Raw genomic sequence first — 22,951 nt, 5'->3', positions numbered from 1 at the left:
GTGTCGGTGCCAGTATGGCGGCGGTTGATGGCGGTGCTCAGAGTTGTTGCGCCTTCTCCCCGGGGCCGGCCGAGTGCTTGGCCTCGGCCGCGGCGGACGGGCGGATTCGGGTGTGGAACACACAAGGCAGCGGTCTGAGGCATGAGTACGTGCCTTCCTCGCACCTCAGTGCCACTTGCAGCTGCTTGTCGTGGGCTCCCCCGCGGTGTTTCCGTCAGGTGAGTGTCAGGCTCCGGCGGGGCCTAGTTAGCAACAGGCGGGGGAAGGGAGCCTGGGCCTGAGGAGGGGGCGCCGCCGCCTCACACCACCCCGGGGCCGGCAGAGCGCCAATCTATCTCTGGGGGGAGAGTGAGTGTTAAGCGGTTTTGGTCGGCCTCTCCCTCGCATTCCCAACATGTGGATCTCGGGCTGGTAGTTTGTTACCCACATGGGGGCCCCGGGTCTGGGGTGGGGGAGACCGCCACTATAGTCGTGTTTTTTTCCTGTACCTCTCCGGATCGGCTGGAAAATAATTTGATACAAGTTATTTTTTTTCTTTTTCTTTCCCCTCCCCGGACAAGAAAACCGACTAAAAAATGCCAAAGTTTTAAACTCATCAGTTGAGCGTAAACACGTTCTTAAAATCTCCTTTTTCCGGTGTTAAAGTGCAAACTTGGTTTCAAATCTCTACATTGGCTCATAGCGAAGTGCTTTTTTTTTTAAAAAAGGAGTTGGCTGGGGTGTCTGCAATCTGGTGAGTTACTGGGGTAGGGGAGAAAGGCCCGATTGCCTCCTGTGTTTTAATAAACATTATGGATGTGAGCCATCTGAAAGTTTTACTCACATGGCCAGTGGAAACGCACTTATTACAGGGTGAAGCTAAGAACTGTCTTGGGAACTGACTTAAACGGGCAGAAAGGTAATTCACAGCAGCATATTCGTCAGGGCAAGTTGATATCTTGGCATACACGTGTATGTGTCAACGGATGTGTTTAAAAAAACTGGCTTTAGATTTGAGAGAAAAAGGCTTGGTACAATCGTCAGAATGAGGAGAGAAGGAATGCATGGTAAAAAGCACTATTAAGGTTTAAGTTTGTATTGTCGTTTCTTTTCTAATGCCTCTTTGCATCTATAGATGTGAACTCCAGTTAAGCAATAAATCTTTGTCCTTAAGGAAAGCCTGAACTGGGCTTTTTATTTCCATGAGTTAATTGGTTGAATAGCTATAAAGCTGAAACAATAGTAATAAAAGTATACAAAAGTAAAATATTGTGTAGATGCCAGAAATCTGAAATAAAAACAAAATGCTGGAAATATTCAAGTCTGGTAACACCTGTGGCGAGAGAAAGTTATCATTTAAGGTTGATCTTTCATCAGAACTCAATAAAAGTGTATTTGTAACGGATTCAGCTTCAGTATTTGGAGGAGCACTTGAAACACCATAGCATACAAGGTTGTGGGCCAAGTGCTGGAAAATAGGATTTGAATAGATAGGTGCTTGATGGCTGGCACAGATGCGATGGGCCGAATGGCCTGTTTCTGTGCTGTAAAACTCTGACTGTATGAGACCCTTTTCCTCTTCATCCCTAGACTAACACATTTGTAATATCTCACATCTGCTGAAACCCGCATCCATACTTTTGTCACCTTCAGACCAGATTTTTCCAATCTGTTTCTGGCTGTCCTTCCATCAAAAATGCTGCAACTTGCACCAGGTCTTGTTCACCTATTACCCCTACACTTGCTGGCCTTTATTGGCTCTTGGTCTCCCAACAATTCTCATGCCTTCCCACCCCTTATTTCTGTAATCACCTCCAGCCTTACAACAACAATTTATATCGTGTCATTTGCATATTTAAATGTCCCAAAGTGCTTCACAGGAGTGTTATCAAACAAGATTTGGTGCTAAGTCACATAAGAAAAGCTTGGCCGAAGAGTTAGCTTTTAAGGAGCCTCTTAAAGTGGAAAAGGGAGAGACGGAGAGGTTTCAAGAGGGAATTTGGGAGGTAGAGTTTTAGCAGCTGATGGCACAGCCGCCAATGGTGGAGCAATTAAAATGGGGATTTTCGAGGCCAGAATTGGAGGAGTACAGATATCTGAGGGTTGTACAGCGGGAGATTACAAATTTTTAAAATATTTGTTCATGGGATGTGGACATTGCTGGCTAGGCCAGCATTTGTTGCCCATCCCTAATTGCTCTTGAGGCCATTCCAGAGGGAATTTAAGAGTCAACCACATTGCTGTGGGTCTGGAATCACATGTAGGCCAGACTAGGCGAGGATGGCAGATTTCCTTCCCTGAAGGACATTAGTGAACCAGATGGGTTTTCACAACAATTGACAATGGTTTCATGGTCACCATTAGACTAGCTTTTAATTCCAGATTTATTAATTGAGTTCAAATTTCAACATCTGTTCGAACCCATGTGCCCAGAGCATTAGCCTTGGGGTCTGGATTACTAGTCCAGTGAAACTACCACTGCACAGACAGGATATAAGCAGGACTGAGGCAATGGAGGGATTTGAAAACAAGGATGAGAATTTTTAAAATTAAAATATTGCCAACCAGGAACCAGTGTAAGCTTGCAAGCACTGATGGGTGAATGGGACTTAGTGCGAGTTAGGGCATGGACAGCAGAGTTTTGGGTGATGCCAAGCTTAGAGGGTAGAAAGTGGGTGGCCAGTCAGAAGTGTGTTGGAATAGTCAAATCTAGAGGTGACAAAGGCCTGGATGAGGGTTTTAGCAGAAGAGTGGAGTCGGACAAAGTTACAAAGGTGGAAATAGACATTCTTAGTGATGGCGCAGATATGTGGTTGGAAGCTCACCTGGCATCAAATATGATAGCAAGGTTGTGAACAGTCTGGGTCAGCCTTGGATAGGTGCTAAGAGAGGGTTGGAATCAGTGATGATGGGAGGGAGTTTTTGGTGGAGATTACCAGTGGTTTAGGACTTCCTAATACTTGGATGAAATTTCTGCTCAACCAGTACTAGGCGTTGGAGCAGCAGTCTGACAAATTAGAGATAATGGAGGGGATGAGAGAGGTGGTAGAACTAGTACATGCGAAAACTGACTGTTTTTGGATGTCACTGAGGGTGAGAAATAGGGTTCAAGGATAGATTCTTGCGAGTCTCCAGAGGTAATGGTATTGGAGTGGGAAGTGATTCTCTAGCTGTCATTGGATAGGTAAGACTTGTAACCTGGTGAGTTGAGTCCCACCCAGCTAGAGGACGGAGCAGTTTTGGAGGATGGTTCTAGCTTCACTGATAGCGGCATTATCTTTAACTGTCTAGCCCCATAATCTGTGGAATCCCCTCCCTAAACTTTTGTGTCTGCACCTCTGCTTTTATGATCCTTAAAAGTTTCCTCTGACCGAGCTGTTGGTCATCAATTCTTTATTTAGTTTAGTTTAGAGATGCAGCACTGAAACAGGCCCTTTGGTCCACCAAGTCTGTGCCAACTATCAACCACCCATTTGTACTAATCCTACACTAATTCCATATTCCTACCACATTCCCACCTGTCCCTACATATTTCCCTACCACCTACCCATACTAGGTGCAATTTATAATGGCCCATTTACCTATCAACCTGCAAGTCTTTGGCATGTGGGAGGAAACCCACGCTGACACAGGGAGAACATGCAAGCTCCACACAGGCAGTAACCAGAATTGAACCCGGGTCCCTGGAGCTGTGAGGCTGTGGTGCAAACCACTGCGCCAGTGTGCCGCCCTAATGTCATCTTTGTCTCAGTGTCAATTTTTTTTGTTTGATTCATCCTGTGAAGTGCCTTTGGGGCATTTAGGCATAGGAAGGGGCAAGGCTGTGGGAGGATTTGAACAGGAGAATGAAACTTAAAATCAAGACATTGGTGGGGTGGGAACTAACGTAGGCCATTGAGCACAAGGGTGAATGGGAGTCGGCATGAGTTAGGATATAGGCAGCAAATTGGATTAGTATCAGTTGTCTGATATACTGTGAAGTGACTCGGAATACTTTACTATATTAAAGGCATTACATAAATGCAAGTTGCTGTTTTCGATAGGCTTAAGTTTTTAATAGATGGTGGAAGATGGGAGGATGTCCGTGAGAACATTGGGATGGTTGAGTCTGCGGTAACAAGCATGGCTGATGGCTTCAGCAGCAGATGGGCTGAGAGAGGCAATATTGCAGAGATGGGATTAGGCAGTCTTAGTGATGGAGAAGATGCAGGGTCAGCAGCTCAGCTCCGGGTCAAGTAAGACACTGAGGTTAATGATACTCTGGTTCAATCTGAGACGGAGGCCAGAGAGGGGATGGGAATCGGTGGTTAGGGAATGGAATTTATGGCAAAGACTGAAGACAATGTGTAAATGTTGAAATTTGGGACTGGATGTCAGAACAGCAGCTTGCCAACCATGGTGGAAGGTTTGTGAAAGCTGACATGTCTTCAGATGATGGCATCAGAAGACAGCATAAGAGGGGCCAAGGATAGATATCTCACAGGATGTGTGTTTTTTTAAAACTGAAGTTGATTTCTTTGGGGGGAAGGGAAGTTGCTTGTGACTGCTTTGAAGGGTTGGATTTACTGATGTGGGTCTTGATTAGTTTGTCAAACTTGTTTTTACAGCAGTTTTTATGTGAGTGGTTTTAATAAATCTTGAGGGTTTTGATTAGAATTTTATGGGTAGAATACTGAGTGAGTGTGGAAGTTTTATTCTGATGTAAAATAGCTATTAAATAAACTCCCTAATGAGATGTTCTCTTGGTTCAGTCTTGTCCATAATTCTGGAAGGCGAGGTGGGGGAAGACCAGGTTGATTTGGATTGCAATCCAAAGATTCCAGTATGGTTAAACTGTAGGGAAAATTTGAAGTTTATTAACTGGTTCCATTTTTTTGTTTGTTTGCTGTTATATAATTCATTTTTTTCCATTTTCTGGCTGGGAGAAACTCAGCTGTCCCAGTTTGTTTCTTGCTCCTGTGCCTGTTAGAATAAACCGACAATTTTTCAAACACTTCCGTGGGAGGACTCTGCAAATAGACACATTCCTAGTGACCCTAACCTGACTTTTAAAAGACAGTGTCGCTACTGTAAGTTATATTGTGACAAGAAACAAGACAGTCAGCTCAGCAGCAGAAACAATATGCTAAAAAATTAAATGCAGAAAATTTACTACATTTATTATACCTTAGGGATCCCTTCATGGATGGATGTCAGTTTGAAACCAACCTTGTCTTGAGTACAAGTACAATGCGATGTTGAAGTGGGTGAAGACATGAGCTGAAACTACCTTTTTGTAATCGAGCATATTCAGTATCCTAATGAACATTCCGGTGATATAAATTAGCATACCTTTATCAATTTTTAAAGTGAACCTGTTTCCTGATCATGTCAATATGAGGACTTTCAGCTGATGGGATCCATGTTTTATATAGAGTGTTTTAAAAACTGAGAATGTTATCTGGTTATAGACAGAGCACTTTCTTTCTAGCAGTTGTGTGCATCCAGTGGGCTTCAGTAGTTGATTTTGTTGCATCATTTGTTAGCATTAGTTATTTTTTGGTGACCTTCAAATTCTCTTCATTTCATTTGATAATTTTTTGTGTTTTAAATTGGATTAAAGCTAGACTAGTAGTTTTTAAATAACAGTTGACAGGAAATGTGTTTTACCAGAAAGCAATAACAGTTTGATTTACAGAAGAATCATATTCTGCTGTGTACCATGTGATTCTATTTTTCCCTTTTTTTTTTATTAATTCTCTAATTTTAAAGGCTGGGGACTCAGTAGGTGCATGCGCACATCCTATTAGGTGCTTTTTTAATGCTGCAATAACTGAGAAGTGGGAGATGTTAAGCTTCTAAAATATTTGTTATAGTATCTTAGAATATCGTTATTTTAAAACCACTAGTCTAGCTTTTATCTTTAAAAATTTGCCATTTAAAATCTTTACATTTAACTTTTTGATTAATTCCTAGATAGTTTTAATTGAATGATGTGTGTTCAGAAATCAGAAGGTGGCTTTGCATAGTTTCATGGTTAATCAATGGAGAAGCACTCTCTGGAGACACAGAACAGCAGGGTCACAAATTAAGATGTGTAGAGTGAACTACAAGTGGACTCCGGTCATCTTCTGCGCGTTGATGGATGCAGGAATGAAAAAAATGCATTTTTCCCTGCAGATTTAGTCTGTAGTGTGACTTTAGCTCCATGTTTTTTTGACTTGGGTGAAAGTGGTACATTTGAGTCACACTGACGTTTAATAGGGTTGCTGCATTTTGTCTTGATAGCTTAATACTGATGGATGTATATCCCAACAGGATTTGAATGTGACTGGAGAGGAAGTGGGGGGAAATGGGTAAAACAAATGGAAGTATCCAATGTTTGTACATTTGAATTAAAGAAATATTATCTCTATCTGGTTCTTTCTGTCTCTTCCTTCATGTTTCCCCATCCAAAAGATGGCACATATGCTGGTAGTTTTCTTCCTTAGCTGGCAAGCCACAGTTCTTCATTTTGAAATTTTCATCTGAAGACTAGAAACTCCATCCAAAATGACTGGAGGATTATAATAACCAAAAGCTCCAACTCCAACCCAAGCTTGGAGTCCGGTTGGGAAACGACTATAATCTTACCACTGAACTGATCTTTTGAACAGTATACATGGAATGATGGGGTGAAAGAGTACCTTTTTTTCTCTCTTCCTCTTTCCAGGAATTTCCTCAGAAAAAAAAGAGACGATCAGAAGATGTGAGAGCTGATGAAGAATTAGACCTGTTGGCTATTGGTACAGCAGTTGGTAGCATCTTGTTATACAGCGTAGTAAAGGGAGAACTACAGAGTAAGCTGGTAAGAAATTGTTTTTTAATGTTCCATGGAGTGAAATGGCTGGATTTTTTGAATTAAGTGGGTAAATGTGTCCACGAATACTTACTTTCTTAAAGGAAGATAATGGGGAGTGGGATATGTGTGCCTTAAACACTTCTAATTTGGCTTCACTTTAATTCCATGGAATGTCATTTATCAGAATATAAATAACTAATTAACTGAACTGCCAAGACTTTATAAATTTACTCTGCAAATCAATTTTGTGATGACTTACTGATATTCAATAGGTTTGCATGGTTTACGCTATAGTTTGACAGTTATGAATTTGTATGATCACTTAGCTGAAGAATTCATTATTTTCAGCAGGCATATTTTCAGAATGCTGTAGTCAAATAGTTGTATAAATTGTATATTTTCTTTCCACGGTGGGTTTAGGACTTGCTCATCAAATTATATCTATCTTGCCCATAAGACTAATATGTAATATCAAAAGAAACACTACATGTACAACTAGCTGGACTTGACTTTCTTAAGCTATGGAGGTTATTCTATCTGATGTCCTTGAAATTTTGTTCAACAATACCTGATGCAAGTTCCAGGGACTGTCAGCAATAAATGTGTTCATGTTATAGCTTCATTTTCCCTGGACCAAACTTTGTGACTCCAACAGGATATTTTATCACTTGGATTAAGCAATGCTGTGGAATGAGCAGAATTGTGACACTTTGGCTTTTCCTACTCAGCCATCTGATTCAGTTCTGTCCTGTAATTGTGAGTAGATACCTTGCCCACCAGAGTGAGTGCTGGTTGTTTTTGCAGACTCACCGGTGGCAAATGTGCTAGTATGACCAGTGGCAGTAAACTTGAGGAAAATTATATTTTTCTATAGCTGGTCCCTTTGAACAATGAACCTGGCGGCTCTTGGTTTTTAAAAATTTTTTCATTACTTCCAAGCTGAGTTAATGGACACAGTTACAGTACAAATGTAACTCAATTGAAAATATTGTGTTTAGAAAAATCACCGTTGAACTTTTTTTCTTAGCTTTAGTCTCTTTATACTTTCAGGGTGGTGGACATGACAGTAAAGTAAACTGTGTGCGGTGGCATCAAGAAAATGATTGTCTCTATAGCTGCTCAGATGACAAGCACATAGTGGAATGGAGTGTGCCAACAGGGAAAGTGAAATGGTCAGTACAGAAGTCTGTTTCTTGAGCTGTAAAGTTTTCTCCTTTTTATTTTCTCTCCCCCCCCAGTTTTTCTTTTCTCCTCCTCTTTCCCTCCCAAAGGAAAACATAGGCAACCTTTTGCTTCACATTCAATTGATCGGGTCTGGCAGGACAACTAGTTGACATTCCTTGGCTTCTGCCACCTATTGATAGATTAGCTACATTGTACTTGTATCATTCCCACAAAGCTGGAATGCTCTGCTGCCACAATGTGCTCATTTAGCAGCTTAGTCCCTGCTGAGATGGGTACAATTCTTGTGATATATAATGCCTGAAGACTCAAATAAGTGGATATCCTATTTTGAAAGCTAGCGCCACATTATCAAAGCCGGCTGGGCCACCTGCTTTAATTATCTTGACTAATTCAAATATTCAGTAGTGGAATGCATGTATTAGCTTCAAGAAGCAACCCTTGCCTTTTGTTTAGTTTTACATTGCCTCCCGTTCTGCAAGTGAAATGCATTAATAAGCTGATATTTTGACATTATGCAGAATAGTAAATATCTGTGACCGTTACAAGCCAGCAGTATAATGTACATTTTAATCTTCAAAACTGAAGCTGAAGAATTAAGCCACTAGAATGAAGAGATTTTGCTGCAAGTTGTCAGCCAGAATTGTAGAAAATCACTGGAATGTCTTGTTTCATCTCTGCTGAAGGCATTGACTCCTTGTTCAGCTATTCATGAATGGAATTTGTTGGTGTGTATAATCGGGATTGCTGGATAGTGATCAAGAGCCAGAATTCTGGCCATATTTCTGCACCTTCTGTGTACTCTTCCCAACTCCCCTGTAAACCAGTGGTGATACTACAGTGACATTGGCTGGCACCAACTGACTTAGCACAGACTAAGAATTAATCGTGTGACTTCCCTGGTTTCTTTAGCTATATGCTGGCCTTAAATTGTGACCATTACCCTGTGTACTTCTGTGATATTCATGTTTTCTGTTTTGGGCTACAGTGGTAGAAGAAGTCAGTTTGTAGTGGCAGAGCTAGGAGTTTTCTCAAAGGGCTGATTGTGTCACCGAAGTAAATTCCCAAGTAATGTACCAACACACTTAAAGGGAATGGTAGCATAGTGGTTATGTTACTGGATTATTAATTCAGAGGCCTGGACTAATGATCTCGAGACATGAGTTCAGATCCCACAAGAGCAGCTGAGGAATTTAAATTCAGTTAATAAATAAATCTGCGATAAAATGTGAATCTTAGTAATGTTGACCATGTAACTACCAGATTGTTGTAAAAACCCATGTGGTTCACTAACATCCTTTAGGGTAGGCAGTCTGCCGTCCTGACCTGGATGATTCCAGACCCTTGGATTCTCTTCATTATGTATTTTCTGAGGATTCCACTAAAATATCCAAGCCCCAAAATTCAAAAGAAAACTTAAAAACCTTTATGGCTCCAATGGATTTGTCGTTTTTGGTAGGAAAACTTGAATTTATTACCAAAATTATAAATATTAACAGGTCACAGAATGATCAAGTGTCTGAACTAGTGATGCATTGCCAAATCATGGAGCTGTGTTAGTTGGGAGTGGATGAATTGCATGTTTAATTGGTGTGACGAATCACTGTAAAGATGGTTGGTTTAATTAGTAAAGATCCCTACTGAGGGAGGGGAAGAAAAGGAATAAATATTAATTCCTTTTGATCTGGGCCTTGCAGATTAGCTGTGAATAAAGTTACAGCAATAGAGTTTGGCTATCAATCCTCATGCCGATTTTCAAAAGAACTGCAGTATAATTTTGCATAATATACCATTTGAAGACATCTTCAGATAGTTGTGGAAAATTAACCCTTGCACCACTGTAGGAAATACATCATAGTTTTTTTAGGGCACATTTGGTGGGGCTGATCAAAAACATGAGCAGAAAACCTATGCCATTCACCCAATCGTTACAAATAATAACTGCCGTAATCCATCCAATTAATGACCAAATGGGATTGCGTTCCATCATTCTGCAGTTAAATTGCCATAAGTTTATAAGCAGTCCTTTTGTAACAGTTGAGGTAAGACGATGGCTCCTTTGCACCCAATAGTTGCTGACAGTTTTTCTTTTTATTGGTTATACAGTCCCGTGTATGGTCGTAGGCTCTTGGAAGTTCAGTTGTTCATGCTGGCTCCTCCAGAAGTTGGAGCTTGCAGACATTTTTTTGTGATAGTCCAGAAGTTAAACCAGAGAAGTATCCTCAGGAGAGGTGTGAACCACTCCCGGAAGTAAATCAAATGACTGGATCCGCAGTGTACCTGACCAGCACACCAACTGGCAAGTGTTCTCCTCCTGTTCCGTGGTATGTTTCCAGAACCGTAGACTTCTGTGAAACATTCCCAGTAGGCGGGGGTGGGGGTGGAGGAAGGGACAGTATTGGTTGTGCATTGGGAAAATTGCGGGGGGGTGGGGGGGGGGGGGGGGGAGAGAGGGGAGAGTGTTCCATTCACTGAATGCATGTTTTCACTCCTATTAAATAGCAAAGCTCATTGATTACTTGCCATTAATTAAGATGTCGTTCTCATTTCCGTTTAAAATGGGCCTGATTTATGATTCTGAGCACACACTGCTGGTAAATGGAACTAGAATGAATTATGTACTGACCTTGAAACCAGTTGAAGTTTTTGTTGTGGAGTTTCAAGTGCTTACAGCATCTTTAACTTGACAGTTTCAAAACGGTTTGCAGAGATCAGGAAAGAGGTGGAAAATGGCAATATCTCTGTGTGTGACTTTTATATAGTTAAAGCTGTTTGCTTTTTGAGTTGATGTCATGCTACAAAACAAAATTAGAGTTAATGTGTGGTTAATTAGAGTTAACCCTAGTGGTTTGAATAATCAAAACTGTGACTATGAAATACAAGACAGCTTTATAAATTAGTTAATCCTGTGCCTCACTTCTGTATTTTAAATAGTACACATTTATGTGCACCTAAAAATTTTTAGTACTTAAAATGTACTTGCAAGTCTTATCGTTGCTGCTTTGGTACTTTTGTGTTTGCAGTTGCTCACTGGACAATGTCTGAGATACGCGACATTTTCTTAAACTACATTTTGACAATGAGGTCACGTGGGATCATTGCTGCAAACTAGGGTTTTCTTCAGCTTAGAAGAAAAGATGGGCAAGCTGTGCCACAATAGAGGGGTTACAGTGTGACTGGAAGCTTTCTCCATTAATGTTGGCTGTTGAGATTTGTTCTACAGATTTTTATTTTTAAGTAGGAAAGTATGGGTGACAATTGCTGGAAGACAGTTGGTTGTGACTGAAGAGACACTTGTTAATTTCAGTAAAACAGTGCATTTCCTTTTGAGCTGGGTCCAGCATTGTTGCTTTTCATGAAAGTGTGACGAGTCTTCAGAATGCACACCCCATCAACGCTGCCTCTATTATCAATGTTAATTAGATTTATTTTGAATGATAGAACCTAGTTTGACATTAATAAGCTTGAATAGGTACTTGCAAGTGTGTGAAGTTTCTGTTGAGTCAGGATGGGGAGCTTTAATGTAAGTTCTCAAACTTTTGATCTTGTGGAAGCTAATGTGATAGCTGTACCTTTTACTTAAACACAATTTACTCTTTACACCAAAGCAGGGTTTCCATTTTTGCTGTGATGATTTGTTAAGGTTTCGCTATATTGCTGACAAATATGATGACACATCCTTGGCTGTCTGAGCATGATGGCTAAACCCTAGTTTTGCTTTGGTAACTTAACTCAGCTTTAACGTCAAACAGAAAAATGACAACCGTGCATATGACATGTTAAGTGTGTGTGTGTAAGTGTACACGTTGTTACGACCAGGTGAGAAAGGTGTCTAGGGTCTTTTACTGTCTTCTCCCAGTCGTATTGTAACAGGGTTTAATTTTAAACACAGTGTCTTGAGCACCCACTTGATGAATCCTTGTTCACTTTCCAATTATAAGACAAAGAAATGAGCACAACCAGGTTTTCTCAGGTTTAAAGAAGAAAAGTGAAATTTATTCGGTTAACGTCTACGGATACACGCTGTGGCCCACGCTAACATGCATACGCGATATGCACATGCAAATGGAGACAGAAAAGAGAAGAAAAAGTAAAGTTTGAGGCAATCTCTGATGAGGGTTTTTCTTTTACTGTGCTTCGAGCTCGCTGTAGTCTTTGATTGTAGGTAGTCTTGCTTTTCTTTGGGGCCCAGTTTACTGTAGGAGACTTTAATGTTCATGTGGTGAAATAATGTGTCTCATTATTGGCAGTTGGGGGCTTGTATGACAACATGCGTTATAAAAATTACCAAAATATGCCTATCCTGTTGTAGCCAAAATAGTGAACAGTTTCTCTTGCCAGTTATGGTTACCCCTCACCTTAATGTGCAGAACAAACATAAATTTGAAGTTTTATGTTATGTTGGAGTAATTTTAATTAGATTCAGGCTCAATGTGCAGGGAAGTCTCTCAACACAGCAAGATCCTTGGACCATGTGGACACAGCTGTGATAGCTCTGTGGCTCAAGAAACTCACCCATACAAGCTCTCATGAGAAATGTTGCCTTGTGTGAGATGTCAGAGTTGCTGCCATCTACTGACCTGTGGCCTTGGATGGGTCTTAATCTTCAGAGATGGTGGCTAGGGAGGGGAAGAAATCAGACAGTGTAATTAGAATGGGTTTCAGGAAAATATCTGGCTACTTTTTACAGAATTGTATTGTAAGCCTTCCAAAGTACAAAGCGACAAGTTGGAGTCCTTGTTTGATTTTCCCAATACTCTGAATTGTGGAACTCGGCTTCAATTTGAGATGGGGGAATGTCTGTTCTGGGCATCACACATTAGGAAGGATATATTGGCCTTGGAGAGGGAGTGCAGTGTAGATTTACCAGAATGATACCTGGACTCCAAAGCTTAAACTACGAGGAGAGAATACACAAACTAGGGTTGTATTCCCATGAATTTAGAAGGTTAAGGAATGACGATCAAAGTTTTCAAGGTATTAAGGGAAACGGATACTGTAGATAGAGAGAAACTATTTCTGCTGGCTGGGGACTATAGAACTAGGAGGCATAGTCTAACGGTTAGAGCCAGACCTTTCAGAAGTGAAGTTGGGGAACACTTCTACATGTAAAGGATGACAGAAGTTTGGAACTGTCCTCTGCAAATGGCAATTAATGCTATATCAGTTAATTTTAAAACTGAGATTGGTAGATTTTTATTAACCAAAGGTATTAAGGGATATGGGTCACAGATCAGCTGTGATCTCATTGAATGTTGGAGTAAATTTGAGGAGTGAAATGCCCAACACTTATTCCCATGTTCCTATAGTAATAAACAAAACAATCCTTGGTTCTACTCACACTTAGCTGATATGTTTGCAATTTTTCATCTTATTTTACCCTTGTATTTGGAGCATGATTGTTGCACTGAAGAAGGTTACCTGACCAGTAGAGCTGGTTCATTTTTGTCGCTGCTTACCCCCCATTGTGCACTTTTTTGCGATGCTACCTTGTTTCTATTCAAGGCAACAGATCTGACACCAGTCTTGCAAAAGTTGTCAGAGGGTGTGAAGTAAGTTTAAAGTGCTGCCAGCCAGACAGCATCTGTTTTGCTCTTTAGAAATTACTTAATTCTTCATGGTCAGCATCCTGAGAAAAGCAGTGGGATTCTTTCTGTTCTGTCTCCTTCTCGCCACCTTCCCCCCACCCCTCGCCAAAACAAATTAAGCTGTGGAATGCTGATAATTTTCATTGTGCTGTGATGTATGTGCTCTAAATATGGTTTAAGTTTAATGTCATACGTGTTTTACTCTTCTGCACTTTAACGATTCTGTGACTTCCCAAACAGCAAATGGAAAGCCGAGAAAGGCAGCATCAGTTGTCTTTGTCTCAGCCCCGATGGAAAGATGTTGCTATCAGCAGGCCGTGGCATCAAACTATGGAACCTGGAGACCAAAGAAGTATACAGGGTGAGTACTTAAGTCAGCTCTTGGGAAACTGTATTGTGCAGCCTGCATTGTATTCTGTTTTACTTGTGCCGCTGGTTTCTATTTTGGAAATACATTTTATATAGTGGGAGAATGACCAACCAAAAAAATGGTCTGTGTTCTGTTTTTATTCTTCTAAAATATCGTGCAGGAGTGTAATATTCTGATTTTTTTTTTTTTAGTGAAAGGAAATCTGATCTTGAGTAGAATTTATTAAAGTAGTTTGTTTAACATAGAAAATAGGAGCAGGAGTAGGCCATTCGTCTCTTCGGGCCTGCTCCGCCATTCAAAAAAGATCATGGCTGATCGTCTAATTCAGTACCCTGTTCCCGCTTTCTCCCCATATCCCTTGATCCCTTTGGCATTAAGAAATGTATCTATCTCCTTCTTGAATATATTTAATGACTTGGCCTCCATTGCCTTCTGCGGTAGAGAATTCCACAGGTTCAACACCCTCTGAGTGAAGACGTTTCTCCTCATTTCAGTTCTAAATGGCATACCCCATATCTTGAGACTGTGACCTCTGGTTCTGGACTCCCCAGCCATCAGGAACATCCTCCCTGCATCTAGCCTGTCTATTCCTGTTAGAATTTTATAGGTTTCTGTGAGATCCCCTCTCATTCTTCTAAACTCTAGTAAACATAGGCCTAGCTGACCTAATCTCTCCTCATATGTCAATCCTGCCATCCCAGGAATTAGCCTGATAAATCTTATTTGCACTTCCTTCATGGCAAGAACATCCTTCCTTAGATATGGAGACCAAAACTGCGCACAATACTCCAGATGTGGTCTCACCAAGGCCCTGTATAACTGCAGTAAGACATCCTTGTTCCTGTACTCGAATCCTCTTGCAATGAAGGCCAACATACCATTTGCCTTCCTAACTGCTTGCTGCACTTGAATGCTTGCTTTCAGAGACTGGTGTACAAGGACACCCAGGTTTCGTTGCACCTCCCCCTTTCCCAATCTATCACCATTCAGATAATCTGCCTTTCTGTTTTTACAACCAAAGTGGATAACCTCACATTTATCCACGTTATACTGCATCTGCCATGCATTTGCCCACTCACCCAACTTGTCCAAATCACATTGGAGCCTCTTTGCATCCTCCTCACAGCTTACTTTCCACCCCAGCTTTGTGTCATCTGCAAACTTTGAAATGTTACATTTAGTTCCCTCACCCAAGTCATTAATATATATTGTGAATAACTGGGGCCCAAGCACTGATCCCTGCGGTACCCCACTAGTCACTGCCTGCCACCCAGAAAAGCCCCGTTTATTCATACTCTGTTTCCTGTCTGTCAACCAATTCTCAATCCATGCCAGTATGTTACCCCCAATCCCATGTGCTTTAACTTTGCATACTAACCTCTTATGTGGGACCTTATCAAAAGCCTTCTGAAAATCCAAATACACCACATCCACTGGTTCTCCCTTATCTATTCTACTAGCTTCATCCTCAAAAAACTCCAGTAGATTTGTTCAGCGTGATTTCCCTTTCGTAAACCCATGCTGATTTTGTCCAATCCCATTTATGCTTTCCAGGTGTTCTGCTATCACATCCTTTATAATGGAGTCTAGCATTTTCCCCACTACTGATGTAAGGCTAACTGGTCTGTAATTTCCTGTTTTTTCTCTCCCTTTTTTAAATAGTGGGGTTACATTTGCCACCCTCCAATCTGTAGGAACTGCTCCAGAGTCTGTAGAATTTTGGAAGATGACCACCAATGCTTCCACTATTTCTAGGGCCACTTCCTTTAGTACTCTGGGATGTAGATTATTAGGCCCTGGGGATTTGTCAGCCTTTAACCCCATTAATTTCCCGAGCACTTTTTTTTTTACTAATACTGATTTCCTTCAGTTCCTGCCTCTCATTAGACCCTTGGTTCCCTAACATTTCTGGGAGGTTATTTGTGTCCTCCTTTGTGAAGACAGAACCAAAGTATGTGTTTAATTATTCTGCCATTTCTTTGTTCCCCATTATCATTTCCCCTGTTTCTGACTGTAAGGGACCTACATTTGTCTTCACTAATCTTTTTCTCTTCACATATTTATAGAAGCTTTTACAGTCAGTTTTTATGTTCCCTGCAAGTTTACACTCATACTCTATTTCCCCCTGCTTAATCAACCACTTTGTCCTCCTTTGCTGAATTCCAAACTGCTCCCAATCCTCAGACTTGCTGCTTTTTCTGGCAATTTTATATGCCTCCTCTTTGGATCTAATACTATCCGTAATTTCTTTTGTAAGCCACGGTTGAGTCATCTTTCCGGTTTTATTTTTGTGCCAGACAGGAATGAATAATTGTTGTAATTCATGCACGCGTTCTTTAAATATTATCCATTGTCTATCCACAGTCAACCCTTTCAGTAAAGTCCCCCAATCTACCATAGCTAACTCATGCCATCGTAGTTTCCTTTATTTAGATTCAGGACCCTAGTTTCGGATTCAACTACTTCACTCTCCATCTTAATGAAGAATTCTATCATGTTATGGTCGCTCCTCCCCAAGGGACCCCGATCAACAGGATTGTTAATTAATCACTTCTCATTACACAATACCCAGTCTAGGAAAGCCTTTCTCTAGTTGGTTCCTCAACGTATTGATCTAATAAAACCGTCACGTACACACTCCAGGAAATCCTCCTCCACCATATTATTGCTAATTTGGTTTGACCAATCTATATGTAGATTAAAGTCACCCATGATTACAGTTGTACCCTGATTGCATGCATCTTTACTTTCCTGTTTAATGCCATCCCTTGTGTCTCCACTACTGTTTGGAGACCTATAGACAAACCCCACCAACGTTTTCTGCCCCTTGATGTTTCTTAGCTCCACCCATACAGATTCCACATCATGATTTTCCGAGCCAATATCCTTCTATCGTTCCTCACTATTGCATTGATTTCCTCCTTTGCTAACAACGCTACCCCACCTCCTTTCCCTTTTCTAAATATTGAATAGCCCTGCATGTTCAGTTTCTATCCTTGGTCACCCTGCAGCCATGTCTCCGTAATCGCAACTGTATCATAACCGTTTATATCGATTTGCGCTGTTAATTCATCTACTTTATTGCAAGTGCTCCGTGCATTAAGACCCAATGCCTTTAGACTTGTCTTTTTAACGTTGTTAGTCATCTTAGCTTTATTTTGCACCATGGCCCCATTTGTTTCTCGCCCTTGTTTTCTCTGCCTTCCACTTTTGCTTATCTTTCATTTCTATCAATATTTTTCCCTCCTCTGTCTCCCTGCTCAGATTCCCCTCCCCCTGCCATTCTAGTTTAAACCGTCCCCGAGAGCGTTAGCAAAACCACTCTATCTTAATAATCCTGAGATTACTACCTTTTGAGGTCCTACTTTTTAATTTATGTCCTAACTCCCTATATTCAGCTTGTAGGACCTCATCCCTTTTTTTAACCTATGTCGTTGATGCCGATATGTACCACGACGATGTGCATAGAATTAGACCTTCACAGCATAGGGGTCCATCGTATCTGCTGAATCTTTGTTAGAGCAATCAAGAATGAATCCCAGTGTCCTGCTTTCTTTCCACAGAGCCCCATATTTTTCTCTTTCAAATATTAATCCATTGTTCCCTTAAAAGATCTGTCCGTTAACTACTACTATCCCACTCCACCTATCAAAACTCTCCATAGTTCCAAAAACGCTTAATTCTCCTTGGCTTTCTATGCTCCAGTGCAGCAGATAGAATCACAGAATTGTTACTGTGCAGATGGAGGCCATTCAGCCCATTGTGTCTGCACCGGCTCTCCGAATGAGCAATTGACCTAATGTCATTCCTCTGCCTTCTCACCATTATCCTGCACATTCTTCCTTTTCAGCTGACTGTCTAATCCCTTTTGAATGGCATGATTGAACCTGCCTCCACCACTCACTCGGGCAGTGCATTCTGGACCTTAACCACTAGCTGCGTGAAAAAGTTTTTCCTCATTCCACTTTTACTTCTTTTGCCAATTACTTTAAATCTGTGTCTTTCTCGTTCTCAATCCTTTCACTGATGGGAAAGTTTCTCCCTACTCTGTCCAGATCCCTCATTATTTTGAATACCTCAATCAAATCTCCTTTCAGCCTTCTCTACTCCAAGGAAAACAGTCCAAACTTCTTCACTCTATCTTAATAACTGAAGTTCCTCATCCCTGCATCCATTCTCGTGCATCTTTTCTGCGCGCTCTCGCATCTTTCCTAAAGTGTGGCATCCAGACCTGGAAGCAATAGAGTCATTTACTGCGTAGGAGGAGGCCACTGGGCCTGCCGTCCATGTCAGCTCTCCACGGAGTTATGCAGTCAGTCCCACTCCCTGGCTCGATCCCATAGCCTTACAAGTCTATTTCTTTCAGGTGGCCATTGAACTTCCTCTCGGAGTCATTGATATTCTCTGCTTCCACCACCCTTGTGGGCAGCCAGTACCAGGTCATTACCACCCATTGTGTAAAAAGCCCTCATATTCCTCCTGCATCTTTTGCCCAAAACTTTCAATCTGTGCTACTGGGAACAGTTTTTCCCTGTCTTACTATCTAAGCCTGTCATGATCTGATATACTTCTGTTAAATCTCTTCTCAATCTCTTTTGTTCTAAGGAGAACAAACTCTGCTTTTCTAACCTAACCTTGAAACTAAAATTCTCTGTCTCTGGCATCATTTTGGTAGTTCTGAAGAAGGGTCACTGACCTGAAACGTTAACTCTGCTTCTCTCTCCACAGATGCTGCCAGACCTGCTGAGTATTTCCAGCATTTCTTGTTTTTATTTCAGATTTCCAGCATCCGCAGTATTTTTCTTTTAACCATTTTGGTAAATCTCCTCTGCCCCCTTTCAAGGACCCTGGCATCCTTCCTGAAGTGTGGTGACCAGAACAGGATGCAGTACTGCAGTTGGGGCCTAACCAGAGCTTTATAAAGGTTCAGCATAACCTCCTTGCTTTTGTACTCAATGCCTCTATTTATGAAGCTCAAGATCCCATATGCTTTAATAACCACACTCCAGCTGAGACCGAACTGGTGTTTTATACAAGTTCAGCATAACCTCCATAACATAACATAAGTTCCATTATTAAGTCTCTTCATAGCTACAGTTTCCATCTTTGGCAGCATCCTGGTGACAGTTGTACACTGTCCAATGGCTTTGATTTCCTTTCTGTAATGTGCTCAAAATTGCACACACTACTCCAACTCTGCTCCAACCTTTGCCGGCTATAAATTTAACATTTCATTTTTACTCTAAAATTCACACATTTTGAGCGAGGCTAGAGATGATGAAGTTTTAATCCTCCCACAAGCTAATGGACATGTAAAACAGACTCTTGAGATGGTCGCCTGAAGTCAGTTGACAACTTGATAAAGGAACTGGATCAGTATCTGCAGAAAAGGTAGTGGAAATGCTGCTGCTTTTTGTTATTTTTGTGGAGGGAGGTATAACTCTAAAAAGCGACATCCAGAAAAGAAAATGTCAGTATTTCGGTCATTTGATAGGAACTGAAAAGCTGTCTTCTCAAGGGAAAAGTGGAGGGTAGCAGAAAGAGGGGCCGACCTAGGTGTAACAAAAACAAGAAATGCTGGATTCACTCAGCAGGTCTGGCAACATCTGTGGAAAGAGAAGCAGAGTTAACGTTTCGGGTCAGTGACCCTTCTTCGGATGATGGATGTCACAGCGGTTGCAGATAAGCTATAGCGGATTTGTGACGATGGCGCAAGATAGATAAGCATGACAGACCATGACAGCAGATCACCTGGTAGGAGTAGCTACAGGCAGCAGCGTCAGGTAGGAAAATGGAATTAGTGTCCCATAAAATAGAGGTATTTGGGTGGCACGTTTAGAGATACAGCACTGAAACAGGCCCTTCGGCCCACCGAGTCTGTGCCGACCATCAACCACCCATTTATACTAATCCTGCACTAATCCCACATTCCTACCACATCCCCACCTGTCCCTATATTTCCCTACCACCTACCTATACTAGGGGCAATTTATAATGGCCAATTAACCTATCAATCTGCAAGTCTTTGGCATGTGGGAGGAAACCGGAGCACCCGGAGGAAACCCACGCAGACGTGAAGTGCATGATAGTGATACATGTACTTGGTATAGTGGCCTTGGGCCAAATGTCCTATCAAATGAGATTTCTACCTAATTGAAACTTTTTAAAAGGAATATTGCAGGGCAGGGTTCATTATTTGGTCTTGTCTTGTAAAATGCACCTGTACATTTAAAAATAAATGAAACTGAACCTTGTCGCAAGATCATTGGTCACCTGATTGGAGCTGCACAATTCTAATGCTCCTTGGGGTGAGAGGCCCTGGCAGTTCAGCACTCAGTATTGACATGCCACACTTTCAGACTTGGCCTGAGCTCTGAGCCCTGTTGCTGCTCCCTTCATTGTCAGCTATTGTATAGGTTGAGAGAGGATGAGGTCTAAACTAGAGCCAACAGCAGGTTCAGAATGGATGATGATCTGGCTGCTTTAATGAAGCTGAGGCAAGGTGTAGTTAAATTTCTTCCAATGTTCTTTCCTCTGCAGAAATTTACAGGCCATGCAACAACAGTATCATCACTTACATTTTCTACAATACGACCACCTAACGACAGTCAGCCATTTGATGGAATAACTGGTCTGTACTTCCTGTCAGGAGCTGTGCATGACCGACTCCTTAATGTTTGGTGAGACATCTGCCTGTCTATTTTTATATCCTTTAGTTCACTAGATATGTTGATTTTACCAAATATTCTGAAAATATATAGTAGTGCCCATTGCGTACCACAGAGAATTCAGCCATTCATTTTCTTGGTCATTTGTTGCTATGAGGATTTGACTGTAAATGGGTCCATTTTGGTCTTGCTGTGTTCAGAGTTGTTAGAGGTCTTGCCGAGTTAATTTGCTCCCAATGTAGAGCCCTGTTTGCTTTGGATGTAAGATTGATTCTTGCAAGAAAACCTGCTGCTGATTACCATACAGCCCCCTTTCGGATGATGAATCAGTACTCCTCCATGTTGAACACCACTTGGAGGAAGCATTGAGGGTGGTAAGGGTGCAGAATGTATTCTAGGTGGGGGAACTTCAATGTCCATCAACAAGAGTGGCTCGGTAGCACCACTACTGACCGAGCTGGCCGAGTCCTAAAGGACATAGCTGCTAGACTGGGTCTGCGGCAGGTGGTGAGGGAACCAACAGTCAACAGAGGGGAAAAACATACTTGACCTCATCCTCACCAATCTGCCTGCCACAGATGCATCTGTTCATAAAAGTATTGGTAGGAGTGACCACCGCACAGTCCTTGTGGAGACGAAGTCCCATCTGCACATTGAGGATACCCTCCATCATGTTGTGTGGTACTACCACCGTGCTAAATGGGATAGATTTTGAACAGATCTAGCAATGTAAAACTGGGCATCCATGAGGTGCAGTGGGCCATCAGCAGCAGAATTGTACTCAACCACAATCTGTAACCTCATAGCCTGGCATTTCCCCCACTCGACCATTACCAACAAACTGGGGGATCAACGCTGGTTCAATGAAGAGTGCAGGAGGGCATGCCAGGAGCAGCACCAGGCGTACCTCAAAATGAGGTGTCACCCTGGTGAAGCTACAACACAGGACTGGCGTACCAAACTACATAAGCAGCATGCGATAGACAGAGCTAAGTGATCCCACAACCAACGGATCAGATCTAGGCTCAGCAGTCCTGCCACATCCAGTCATGAATGGTGGTGGACAATTAAACAACTAACAGGAGGAAGTTGCTGCACACATATCACATCCTCAATGACAGGGGAGCCCAGAACATCAATGCAAAAGGTAAGGCTGAAACATCTGCAACAATCTTCAGCCAGAAGTGCCGAGTTGATGATCTATCTCAGCCTCCTCCTGAAGTCCCCAGCATCACAGATGCCAGTCGTCAGCCAATTCGATTCACTCCACGTGATATCAAGAAACGACTGAAGGCACTGGATACTGCAAAGGTTACAGGCCCTGACAACATTCCGGCAATAGTACTGAAGACCTGTGCTCCAGAACTTGCTGTGCCCCGAGCCAAGCTGTTTCAGTACAGCTACAACACTGGCACCTACCTGGCAATGGAAAATTGCCCAGGTATGTCCTGTACACAAAAAGATGACAAATCCAACCTAACCAATTACTGCCCCCGCAGTCTACTCTTGATCATCAGTAAAGTGATGGAAGGTGTCATTGACAGTGCTATCAAGCGGCACTTGCTTAGCAATAACCTGCTCACTGACACTCAGTTTGTGTTCTGCCAGGATCACTCAGCTCCTGACCTCATTATAGCCTTGGTTCAAATATGAACAAAAGAGCTGAACTCAAGAGGTGAGGTGAGAGTGACTGCCCTTGACATCAAGGTAGCGTTTGACCAAGTATGACATCAAGGAGCCCTAGCAAAACTGGAGTCTTTGGGAATCAGGGAAAGCTCTCCGCTGGTTGGAGTCATACCTCGTGCAAAGGAAGATGATTGTGGTTGTTGGTCAATCATCTGAGCTCCAGGACATCACTGCAGGAGTTCTTCAGGGTAGTGTCCTAGGCCCAACTATCTTCAGCTGCTTCATCAATGAGACCTCCTTTCAATCATAAGGTTGGAAATGGGGATGTTCGCTGATTGCACAATGTTCAGCACCATTCGCAACTCCTCAGATTTCTACAAGGGCCGTGTAGAAAGTCAGCAAGACCTGGACAATATCCAGGTTTCGACTGATAAGTGGCAAGTAACATTTGTGTCACACAATTGCCAGGCAATGACCATCTCCAACAAGAGAGAATCTAACCATCTCCCCTTGACGTTGAACAGCGTTACGATTGCTGCATCCCCCACAATCAACATCCTGGGGGTTACCACTGACCAGAAACTGAACTAGGGTAGCCGTATAAATACAGTGGATACAAGAGCACAAGTTTGCACTGGAGTGCTGACTTGGGTTGCATTAGAGTGCTGTAGTGGAAGTTTGGTAACTGAGGATAATTAGGGGTTAATTTTATTTTCAG

General features: G+C 42.0%; 1 protein-coding gene and 1 non-coding gene across 2 annotated transcripts in view; both read left to right on the top strand.

The window, feature by feature from the left end:
* wdr43 (WD repeat domain 43) overlaps nucleotides 1-22,951 on the top strand; it is a 70,433-nt gene continuing 47,482 nt past the window's right edge. Inside the window, exons 1-5 of the mRNA XM_068027685.1 lie at nucleotides 1-218; nucleotides 6,671-6,805; nucleotides 7,850-7,971; nucleotides 13,810-13,930; nucleotides 20,480-20,619. Coding sequence (XP_067883786.1) covers nucleotides 15-218; nucleotides 6,671-6,805; nucleotides 7,850-7,971; nucleotides 13,810-13,930; nucleotides 20,480-20,619 — 722 coding nt within the window. The 5' untranslated portion in view covers nucleotides 1-14. The remainder of the gene's footprint in view (nucleotides 219-6,670; nucleotides 6,806-7,849; nucleotides 7,972-13,809; nucleotides 13,931-20,479; nucleotides 20,620-22,951) is intronic.
* Nucleotides 11,604-11,677, top strand: LOC137368133 (small nucleolar RNA SNORD53/SNORD92). Its single transcript, XR_010974362.1, has one exon. It is a non-coding gene; the product is annotated as a small nucleolar RNA SNORD53/SNORD92 (small nucleolar RNA).

The sequence above is a fragment of the Heterodontus francisci genome, chromosome 3 (genome assembly GCF_036365525.1).
Source record: "Heterodontus francisci isolate sHetFra1 chromosome 3, sHetFra1.hap1, whole genome shotgun sequence".
NCBI lineage: Eukaryota > Metazoa > Chordata > Chondrichthyes > Heterodontiformes > Heterodontidae > Heterodontus > Heterodontus francisci.
This window is presented reverse-complemented; position numbering and strand designations above follow the sequence as displayed.